The sequence below is a fragment of the Zeus faber genome (genome assembly GCF_960531495.2).
Source record: "Zeus faber genome assembly, chromosome: 18".
NCBI classification, from domain to species: domain Eukaryota; kingdom Metazoa; phylum Chordata; class Actinopteri; order Zeiformes; family Zeidae; genus Zeus; species Zeus faber.
In genome coordinates this window covers 1,878,412-1,890,592 of record NC_137210.1, presented here as the reverse complement: position 1 = coordinate 1,890,592, position 12,181 = coordinate 1,878,412, and the positions used below count along the sequence as shown (strand labels likewise).

General features: G+C 41.7%; 1 protein-coding gene across 2 annotated transcripts in view; it reads left to right on the top strand.

Moving 5' to 3' along the window:
• epha3 (eph receptor A3) overlaps positions 1 to 10,888 on the top strand; it is a 126,234-nt gene extending 115,346 nt beyond the window's left edge. The window contains exons 16-18 of one of the 2 annotated variants that reach the window (XM_080019185.1): positions 5,939 to 6,094; positions 9,073 to 9,187; positions 10,509 to 10,888. In XM_080019185.1, coding sequence (XP_079875311.1) covers positions 5,939 to 6,094; positions 9,073 to 9,151 — 235 coding nt within the window. In that variant the 3' untranslated portion in view covers positions 9,152 to 9,187; positions 10,509 to 10,888. The remainder of the gene's footprint in view (positions 1 to 5,938; positions 6,095 to 9,072; positions 9,188 to 10,508) is intronic. The other variant, XM_080019184.1, reaches the window with a different exon arrangement.
• The last annotated feature ends 1,293 nt before the right edge of the window (positions 10,889 to 12,181 follow it).

Below are 12,181 nucleotides of genomic sequence, written 5' to 3'. Positions count from 1 at the left end.
GGACTTGACACCCTGCTGAATAGGGAAATCTCTGCATTATTCTTGTGTTTTGAGGGAATGTTGAACAGTGTCTCGACACACAACATATTTTGTTAAAAAAAAAGCTTTTATCTAACAGTAACAATATGCATGTTTTATAAAAGTGGAATTATTTAGGAGTTTAAAAGTGATGACAACACAACAAAATGTAGGGTCTATCAATAATATGAGTCACTGTATATCAGCCTCGTGTGTCATTTAATATATAAATGTGTGTATGCCAAATATCTTCAAAGTTGTTGAAGTTATTATGTGGGCTAACACAAACCCTACCCCAGCTACACCCTGCGAGCCTGTTTGGGGCCTCTTTTCATTTTCTTTTCGCCCCTGCCTGCATTTGCAGGTAAACATGAGAATCTTGTCCATCGCTACTTGTTCATAATTTGCATCACCAACCTCAACGGACCTCATCACCATCGCCACATTCAGATTAAAATCCGCCGTTTGAAATGTTCTCCAAGTCCGAGATAACACACACGCTGTTCAGCGTGTCGGTAACAATCAGATTCAGCGTTGCTGTCGGAGAACTGACTATCATGCGGAAAATAAAATCCAGTAAGCACTGCTTACACTGACTAGGAGCTATCGCACTGGTCAGATTAAGGTCTGCGATATGACTTAGATCTTCCATCACCTGCTTCTCGTAATCCATAACAACACGGAGATTAAAATTTTCACAGACAAGTGAAACCGGATCCTCGTTTTGTTTACGGGAGTGAAGCCAGCATGACTTCTTCGTTGGTATACGGTGGTATACGCCCCCTACACAACAATGTCTCCATGTGTGTAAAAGTAGTACGATTTAAAGGTTGAACTCTATGAAAACGGTTTCACATTGTGACTTCACATCACATGAAATATGGAGGAATGATCTTCACCCGGATGGTCGCTTTAAAGGAAACGATTGATCTGCGCTTTTCAGCGCTGTTCAGTGTGTCGGTAAGTGAACTGTGTTTCCCCATGTAATCTAACGGGAATATTTAACTTCACGGTGTAACATTTTTATACTATTTATAAATCAAACTCGGTTCAGCAAATATGTTGAGAAATTAAAAAAAACCCCACAAAGGAACACAAATCTGGAAAAATCAAATCTTCCTTCTAGAAAGATTTTTCAACTTATTTGGCTGCTCCTGGTGATTTTAGAAATGCGCAACAATGGGGGTTTTGCTGCGGTGGGTCACATTTACAATAATCAGTAATATATACATATACAATAAAAAAAAATCGCAATATAAAAACATGCTTTTTATATGCTTAACATGCATATTTGCAATTTTAATGAGGAACATAGCCAAAAACATATATTCAGAAAATGTCATTAAAATGTATACATTTAATATACAGTATGTATATATATATATATATATATATATATATATATATATATATATATATATATATATATATATATATATATATACATACATACATACATACATACAGCACGTATATATATCTTTCTACGATGTAAGAAAGAAAGAATCAGTTGCCATGGTAACCTAGCAGGCATCTTTTCTCTTCGGAGCAGTTTTATCTGAGAAGTTAACCAGGCTGTCGGAAATAAGCTTTGTTCGGGGCCTAAGCAATCTTTCGGGAATACCCATCAGGTTCCCATGCTATGGAAAAATAATAGGATACATTTAGGATATGCAGATTAGGCCCAGAATAACTTTTGATTTTAAGAATATTAAGATGGCTTTTCGATTGACACTCTGTTTCCCCATGGGACACAACTTGTTTTGGTTTTTGGAACAAGTCGGTAATTTCGCAGCAACACTGAGCCCGGACACAAACATTGTATCCCTGCTTTCCGTCTGAGCAGGATGTTATGAAGCCATCCTGGGTTAACGACAGACTATCCACTGGTGTTTACTTTTAAAATGATCTAATCTAATCTAATATATATATATGAATGAATATTTGTTTGTCCTAGTTCCATTTCTGGACACAAAGCTCTATTATCCTTGTTTGAACCTTGTCTACTTACTCCTGCATGCTCATTTGGCTCTTTCTACACATTTCATTTATTGGTTTTGAGTGTGCAGGGCTCCCCAGGGGACCCAGCAGCAGGCAAGCCCCATGTACAGTTGTCACAGCCAGGCCATGCAGGGAAAGGGGGGGACGGGGGAGAGGCCCTCGAGCGCCAACTGGCCAGGGGTTCCTGGAACAGACAGCGGTGGAATTAGGGAGATGTAAGAGCTCATAACGTTGACTAATGATTTCTTAAGAAAGTGAAAATAGGTCCCTCGGAGTGTGTATGTAATTTTACTGATTGGCTTTTAACACCGGGCCGAGTGCAGGCTTGTCGACCAGTGATTTATGAGGACGAGTGCATTTCTAATGTGTGTGTGTGTGTGTGTGTGTGTGTGTGTGTGTGTGTGTGTGTGTGTGTGTGTGTGTGTGTGTGTGTGTGTGTGTGTGTGTGTGTGTGTGTGTGTGTGTGTGTGTGTGTGTGTGTGTGTGTGTGTGTGGTGGCAATGTGCACAGCAGGAGCAGCTGTGCTCCGCTTCGTGCACCCCGTCTGTCACAGCGTCGGCCTGGTTGGTTAACGAAACAGCCCACACACACACACACACACACACACACACACACACACCCCGACCCAGCATGCTTGCATTCACTCAGAACTAAAGCCCTTTATTGGATGACGTATGTACTGCAGAAAAATGGTGCATCACAGGTTGTGAGTTCTTTGTTCGTGGAGCCGCTTGGTTCTCTGGAGTGGGACAGAGGGTATTTTGAGATTCATACAAATATATAGATAACCAATCAAGCCCTTTACTGATAAAAAGGGATTATAGTGACTCTTTAGGTCAAAATGTCTGCTAAATGTGTGAATGTCGACACAGAACTCGGCATAAAAACACAGGTAGAAGGAAGAGAAGGAGAAGGCAAAGGGTAGATGGAGAGTGGAAGAAGCACCATCAGATGGATGGGTACAGCACGGTTCATTCTTCTACTAATATCCTTGAGGTCCGGCCCCCATTCATCCGCCCATCTTTCCTTCTCTCCTTTCCTCAAGCGCCCGAAAAAAAGGTCATAATAATAACTCGCAGACTTGCAGTGGTGGTACTTCTGAGGTCAAAAGATTATAAAAAGAATGTAAATCTATAGAGAAAAATAAAAGCAAAGAAATTGAAGACTTAGAATAGACATTGCATTTTCATTTTGCTTCTGTGAATCTGTGTGTGTGTGTGTGTGTGTGTGTGTGTGTGTGTGTGTGTGTGTGTGTGTGTGTGTGTGTGTGTGTGTGTGTGTGTGTGTGTGTGTGTGTGTGTGTGTGTGTGTGTGTCTCTGTGTGTGTGTGTGTGTGTGTGTGTCTCTGTGTGTGTTTGTGTGCGCGCCCTATGGTTTATTTCTTCCTTCAAGCAAGTGCTTTTTCTCCTTTCCTGCTTTGAGCAAGCTCTCACGTGCACAGGGGTCCTCAAAAACACAAGCCCCCCCACGTACACACACACCCATCTCAGGCCACATTATAAACATATATGTTTTCCACTTTTTTAAATATTTGCCTCTCATCGCACCCCTCTGCTCCTCTGTTTTATCCGCCAGTCTCTGTCTCGAGAAGTCGGCTGAACATCAAATCTGAAATAGAAACATGAGCCAAACAACAACAGCAACAATAAAAAGAGATGGGAGGGATACACACAGGAGATGGGGTAGGGCGGGGATGGTATGGGATGGGATCTGGGGGGGTGGGAGGTCATCCTCAGGTCTTCTAGAAAGCGTGGTCAGAGAGGGATTTGGAGCCAGTGGAGATCTGTAAATCAATACGCTCCCTCCAAAACGATACAGACTCTGGTTAGTTTTTCAGGCTATATACCCCACACCCCCTTCCAACCACCAATGCCGGAGACAGGAATCAAACTGGGATTCCCAAATTTCGATAACACAAAGCAAATCCCATGTGCATTATAGTTTTGTGATTGTTCCGATTCCGTATTGTGTGATTTTTCTTTGTTGTCTTTTTTTTTTAACGACAACAAAAAAACTAAGTAGGTCAGGGGAAGAGTACTGACTCAAAATGCATTGACAACAGTGCGTAAAGCCATGTGCACGTCACAGCTATTTTATCAATGCATCATGAGTAAATACAGTAAGTCTAAAGCGATAGCAGTGCTCCTGTCTCTTGACTTCATGGAAACGACATTGCTTTTGTTTTGCAAAACAATTTTGATTCTGGCAGTGCGGAATTGCAAAATGTAAAATTGGATGATTTCAAGCAGCTAATATGATAGCTTCCACCATTTTGGACTCTCCAACGGACTAAAGGTCAACATTGCAATAGACGCTTTGCTGTTGGCGATCTTTGGGGTTTTGCGCGTCAAATTTCTCCAATGTTGGAATTTACGCAAAACATTCAGACTTTACTTTGCTAATAAAGTAAAGTCTGATGCACCAATCCCAATGATTACATCCAAATAATTTGAATATCAGGTCAACACATTCTAGAAACTGAGGAGCATGCGTTGTGATATGCATTGCATTGCATTGTAATATCCATTCGGGAGAAAATATTGGCAAAAAGAAAATCACGGTACTTAACTCGATCAATTATTTTAACTATGTTTTTTAACCAAGGTTTTTTTTAACTAGGGACATCCAGTCTGAAAACCACTATAAGTGATCCACTTTGTCAACTACAGATGGAGTTATAGTAAGTGAATTTGGATAATTATTATTCTGATTGACAACTCTTAGATTTAATTTTTAATTATATCTATTTATTTAGCAGTGTTTGAGTTGGGGCATTTGGGCATGCTTAATGAGCTAGAAATATTGGAGTGATGAGCTTGAATCCCCATTTGATAGAAGAATAGATCCCAACAGGTGGATGCAGGAGAAGTGGAGGGAGCGCAGCAACACAGCAAGCAAAGCAGGGAGGGCAAGAGGGATTGGCTGCTTAAATAGGCCGGCGGATAAGGGCATTGGAAGCATGTGGTACCATCGAGTTATCTGACAGAACGAGCTCGCAAGCTACACTTCATTTATTACTTTACATCATTGACATAGCAGTTTGGGAATTCCAGTTGCAGAGTAACTCCTGGATGCAATGGCATACAGATTGCTCCACTGTATGCCCCAACCGCAATGCAGCACAGATATACATTCTTTACCCCCCCCCCGCCCCAAAATATTTGAATACAGATCACAGAGAATGACTACTTAATAAAAACAATTATTACAGTTTTTCAGAAATACTTTAAACTATTTGACAATACCAATAGCTTTTTTTTTCACCTTCAGTCCCTGCAATTTCTGTTCTCATTCTGTTTCGTTTTTTGTCCTTCTCAAAGGGAGATCCATGCCCCCCCCCATACGCACACTTTGTGCGTGTTCCCTCATTTACCCCACTGCCACCCCGACCCCTCGCTTTGTATTTACTCTCTACACAAACAATGGTCATGTCAGGAGGGGTATTGGGGTGACAGGGGGGGTTACAAACAGACATTTACACAAACACATGAACACGTGTGTCCACACAAAATGCCCCCCCGCCCTTCTTCCCAGACTTTCCTGCTAATCCAAATCAGTGAGACCCATGTGGACTTCCTGCTATTCTAGTCATATTATTTACACAGCTATGAATAGGATTCCCCAAAGGAGGTCTATGCTGTTTTCCTGTCCAGTCCCATCTGGCTCTATTCCCCTGGGTATTTCTGTGTGTGTGTTTGTGTGGATGTATTTGAAAGCACACATGTTCTGTGCAGGTGCTTGTGTCATCTGCCAGAATTGGAGAGCTTATTTGTAAGAAGGCCCGTATGTCCTAGATGAAAATATTTTGTAGCCAAAATGTTCAAGTCCAACTACAATTGGGCTTATGAATCTGCACTCCCACAGCCTGCTTTGACTGACAAATTGACTTCAATCCACCCCCCACCCAAATATCCCCCAGGCCGGCCAACCTGTTGCTTGAACGGAGCAGCTCGGAGATGCCTTCCTTGGGAACCGTGGGGGACTGGATGGATGGCATGAGAACCCTGCCGTGCAAGGAGGCCTTCTCCGGAGTCAGCTACAGCTCCTGTGACACTCTGGCCAAGACCTCCACAGAGTAAGAAAAGTCACCCGCATGCTTTCACATACACGCACAAATACACAAACAAACAAACAAACAAACTTTCACATACAAACATCTGTCGGATTTCATGCATGGTGTTAAAGGGGGGTACCACCAATTTTCAGAAGGAAAATTAAATGCTGACTGGTCAAACTTCAGACAGATCAACCAAACAAAGTGTTCAGCCATCAGGCTGCAGCAACGAGAAGTTGGTGTTCTGTCTCCGGATGCACCAATTACCAGCAGACAAAGTTAGGACACATATTATATAATTTCCAATGATATATAAATGAAGCACCCTCTTTTCTTTTTTGTCTTTATAACGGAGTTTACAAGTCATAAAAATATGACATGTTTTACAATTGCATATTAACAGAATGAAGCGAGTACAAAACGTGAATACCTGATATGTTATCAGGTATTCACTTTTTTTCCCATGCCAAAAGAAAATCAACCAAGTATACTGTGGCTTAGTTGCCCCAGGCAACCCGAGGAGCGTTCCCAGGGCCCTCCGTCACGGAGACACAGACAATGGGTCTTCAGACACAGAAGTTAATTGTAGAGAGGGGACAAAGTGGAACAAGCCCCAGAGGAGATGGATTCAAGATTCAAGATTCAAGATTTTTATTTGTCACACATTTTGGATAGCATGTCATGACAAGGGCTCCTCTCCTGAGTGTGTGTGGGGATGGGGGGTTTACCTGTTGCTCGTTGGACCAATCAACGACAAACAAACAGGTATACAGCTGCACTGATCTTTGGCCCCAATTACCTGGACCCAGGACAGGTGTTGCTGCTCAAGCCACACCATCGCCACAACTCATAACCAACACCAAACTGAGGCCAGGGAGGATCCCATACCTAAAAATACAGACTCTGACACAGGGTTCTCATACCTAAAAGGACAGACTCTGACACAGGGTTACCATACCTAAAATAAAAATACACTGGACTCTGAAACAAGGTTCCCATACATCAGACCATTAAAATGTCCAGCTAGAAAAAACTTGCACGCACGCTCATTCTGTCCAAAGTGACGGTATAACAACAACACTAACATAGGCCTACATAGGCCATTGTATATGGTTGACCTTATAGCCAAAAGCAGGTTATGGCTTTCAGGTTAGACAGGTACACTGACCTGGGGACACAGAACTCAGACAAAGACAATGACAGTACAGAGACAAGGAAATAAAATAAAGTGTAATTTAGGAGAAATTATAAGTTAAAAAAAACAAATCAATAAATAAAAGAAAAAGCATTCTCAGACAAAGTTTTGCATACTCTTGTTTACAAATAAGGGCATATGTGTCCCACCACAGTGAAAGCCGCCATGTCGCACATTTCTAAAATCGCCAGGAGCAGCCAAATAAGTTGAAAAAACCTTTCTTGAAAGAAAATTTGATTTTTCTCGATTCAGGTTCCTTTGTGTTTTTTTTTTATCTCTCAACGTATTTTCAAAACCGAGTTTGATTTATAAATAGTAGAAAAATGTTAAACCGTGGAGTTTAATATTCCCCTTTAGATTACGAAACGCAGTTCACTTACCAAGAGGGTAAGTGAACTGCGTTTCGTAACAGCGCTAAAACCGCCGATCGATCTTTTCCTTTAAAGCAAGCGTCCAGGTGAAGATCATTCATCCATATTCCATGTGATGTGAAGTCACAATGTGAAACCGTCACACTTTTAACTCATGTATAGGCCAAAACCCACTATCTCAAAAAAGGGAAGTTCATTTTCATAATATATTATAATTCCTAACCTTTGACTATGAATTAAATTATTTGGCTCCAATACAGGCATTCCAAAAGTGTTTGTCTACTGAATGTGATACAAATTATCTTCTCAATTATCTCCCAAATACTTAAGCACTAACTTGAGCACAAATTTCCTCTTCAAATAATATACAGTGTATCCAAATCCAAATGTACTAAAATGAACAACAATATAAAATAAAATAAAACAATAAATAAAATGTAAAATCTTACTTGAAATGTAATTGTCAAATAGATACAAATAACCAAAAAATACAATACAGGAATAGTCAGATGTCTGAAGATACCAAATAGAAAAGAGCACACTTGTTATTGTATCAATATCCAGGGGGAAAATTTGGCATAAATTGTCAAATGCACATAATATTGATCTTCTTGATAAATATTGATTGATTTGATTGATTGATTTCATAAAATTCATCTTCACAATTTTACATATTTTACAGTACACAAAAAATACCATAACATACCCAGCAAAATATTGTAGTATGTTTTTTGTGTATGAGAGTTGGTCAAAATTGAGGAATTTGTTTGCTTGTAAACTCAGACAGGATGGTCATAGTGTAGGGCATTCATCAAGATTTCTATATTCTTGTGAAAATATGTTGTTTATAATATCTTAAAATATATTTTCCATTCAAAACGTATTTTAGACTTTTATTTCACAAACAAAAAATTTTAAGCAGCTGTATAAATGTATAAATATCATGTGTTGCTATGCTAATTTTTCCAGGAAATCTCGATGAAACACACGCAGACACACAATTGGTCTATGAACTAACAAATCCTTTCTGCCAGAACAAAACTTTTTTTTCTTGAAATTGTTCTATTAATGACATCTCTTATATATCTGGATTTCCTGTGAATATTGTTGTGCTCTACAAAATGGTAGAGGGGAATAGTAGTGGGTAGTAGGTAGGGAATCTCCATTGAAAGCCCACAAACTTAGATACAAATTGATGAAACGAGGCAGCTATGTCTGATGGAAAATGTCTGGGGCGACCAATATTGATACCAAAGCACTAAATACACCTCAGCTCCAAAGACATTAGACATGACACACACACACACACACACACACACACACACACACACACACACACACACACACACACACACACACACACAACACAACAGAGGTGAATGTTAGCTAATTCATGGTGTTAACATCGCTGGGCCTGGCTGTTGTCTTATTAGAATGGTATTGACCGAGGTCCACATCACTCCGGCCTCCTGCCCAGAATGGGAGCCATCCATGGGGATCACCACTCTCTAACACCCAGCCTCTCTCCTCCTCCTGTGGCTCTGGATGGTGGGTGGAGAAACAAGCTCTTCCTCCCCTCTCTTTAACACAGAAATACAGAGATGGGCCTTCACTTTCCTGAATCTTTTACGGGGATAGTTCCGCATGCTTTCCCTAGCTGTTCTTGATTGATTTAATTCAACAGCAGTGTGGCAGAAATGCACAATAATAAAACAAAATCCTTACTGTTGTAAGGGTACTGCCTGCCTTGTCTGGCAGGGAAAGTAAGTAATTCATTGATTTATTGGCAGAACTATCCCCTAGTATTGCCGCGCAAGGTGATGGCCCATCAGTGCTTACTGGATGGTATGATATATTTTCACATTGGCTGCCCTTAACAAACTTAACCTGATGCTTGCATTTCAGCAATAAAAGTGTAACAGTCTTCAGAACATCGCCTCATTTGCAGTTTGAGGCCGAGCTAACCTCAAAATGCCGCTTCCACGGAATGGCACCACTCCATTAACTCTAGATTCACCTCTTTTACTAATACAAGTCAATCAAACAGGTCTTCAGTCTTACAAGTTGGCAGAAAACAACTATACAGAAAAAACGGGGCATCTGTATCGCCTGTGTAAGTGAGATTGCCTGTGTGTATATGCGCCACTGCAATCTTCGACTGTGGCTTCTAATCACATCTGACTCTTCCAGGAGTGTGAACACTGTATTACACCACAGAAATAGGTCCTTTGAGAGGACCATCATAGACATGCTTTACCAAGAATGTTGTTGCACACTGATATATTTAACACTTAAACGTACTGTACTGTAACTAATTGCGACCATTAACGACTCAAAGATGCCAGCAAGCTGTAAGCAATGTTTTTGCATTCACCCACGGCTAACCACTGAGGCACGTGCCAGCGCTGCTCTCCTACATTGTCCCCAATCCGGCCTTGGAAACAAACGCAGTTCAGTAGGCGTGATCTATTGTCACCAGGACAGCCAGCTGTTTTTTATGTTGCAAAGGGCTCTTTGCATACCGTTGTTTTTACACGGAAAGGGTTATAATAGCAACTGTCAGTGTAACCCTCACTGGCCCACCTCCCCGTTTGTCAGTGACAGGGGATGTACAGTACTCCTATTCTCCTCTTGGAGATATTGTCAGCCCAGCAGATCTTCTAGGAGACATGGTCCTCTGTGATTGACAGCTGAAGGACTGAAGAGAGGGGTCTGGGGTTTGGGGCCAAGGGGAGAGCAGCACTGTGCACGTGTTATTAACATGAGTGAGTTGCCACATCTTTCCGGGGCACACACTCTCTCTCCTTTGTCCGTCCATTTTTCTCCTCGATTTCTCCCCTTCTAACTCTGCCTCTCTCGCGCTCTCCAGGGATCTGAAGAAGGTTGGCATGACTATCACGGGCCCTCAGAAGAAGATTGTGAGCAGCCTCAAAGCCCTGGACTCTCACACCAAGAACGGCCCGGCACCCGTTTAAACTCAACAAAAAAAAAACTCCACGTAATAAAAACAAAAAAATGAACAAACTAACCGAACCCCAGACCACCGATCTGTCAGTGTGTCCGGCAGATGAGGGGGGGGAAACAAGTGGATGCGATTCCAAGGAGGGCACCCCTGTATCGGTCCAATCAAGAATGATGTCATAACTCCGGCCGCAGGAAGCAGAACAGGAAGCGCCCCTGAAAAGAAATAGGTCCTGCCAGCTGCTCCACCCTTGATCCCTCCAACACAAGCTGACAAGCTGAAACGCCTTACAGAGATATAAGGGAGGGAGGGAGAGAGAGAGAGAGAGAGAGAGAGAGAGAGAGAGAGAGAGAGAGAGAGAGAGAGAGAGAGAGGGGGGGGGGGGGGGGTTGGGTGAGTGGAAGTTGAGTTCAGAAAAGGGCGGACTGGAGAAAACCACGGCCAGGATTGGGCAACCTCAGGGCCGGAACTCGCACTTACCCCATTATACCTCATCCCGCTAGACTTGACTTTAGCTGCGTCTTGAGGATGGGAGTTGCCTGTGATGCCTTGCTCGGAGAGCAGGTCATGGCAGACAGCAGCAGCTGACCTTCAGGGCTCAGAACCTTCTAGGTCTTAATGAGCTTGAACGGTGAGAGTTTGTTTGTCAAACTACCTGAACTGGACTCGGTTCAAGTAATATGGTCGCACCTAGAAAATTAATGAAGCCCCTGTTTTTCTTTGTAACTCTAGCCTGTAGTGTATGTATCCAGTGGATGTTTCATGTAAAGCAATAATTCTACTAATAATCTGACATCTTGTTTCGTCAAACAGAAGCCATGAACCTGTCATTTGTGTGTTGTGTGTTAAACGGTGTGATTTGAAGGCACAGGTGCGCACATCACAATTCCAAACACCACTTTTCCCGCAATATTTAAATGTTGTACAGTTCAAATGCCATCAACCCCCCCCCCCCCCACACACACACACACTTTGAAAGGAAGTTTGCCTAATTGGAACAGTGGCCTCTGGGTCATGTGATGATTTTTAGAATGTGTAGACACTAACCTCTATAGCTTTGTGATTAAGGGAAACAGCTCATGATCATGGCCCAGGGGCCCGAAAGATCTCGGTGGAGATAAAATTTCCCTTTCAGTTTCAAGTCATATTTACGGTTTAAAGTCACATTTCCAATGTTTAATGGTTTAATTTGAATATTTATTTATTTACTTCATATTTTTAAACCCCAGCTGACTCATGAGGCATATTATTTCTGTGGATCCAATTGTTACAGGTATGCAATGTGTCAGTTAACATATGGGTTCAAAATCTGCAAACTTGCTCTTTAATACACTTTTGTCTGAAATCTCAGGATGTTTGCACACTAAATAGAGTCTTCATCATTTTTTTTAGAGGGAGTCACTTAGAGGGAGAATTGAGCAAGGATGGAGCCTGGGAGCACCAGCTCACATAGAAGAAGCAATTAAGGCGTAGAGGATACACAGAGAAAAGGGACAAACTGTTCAGTTCATCTAACGTTGGAGTGTATTTTGGATTGGTATCTACAAGTTCTTCCAGACTAGAGGATTTCTTTGCATTTC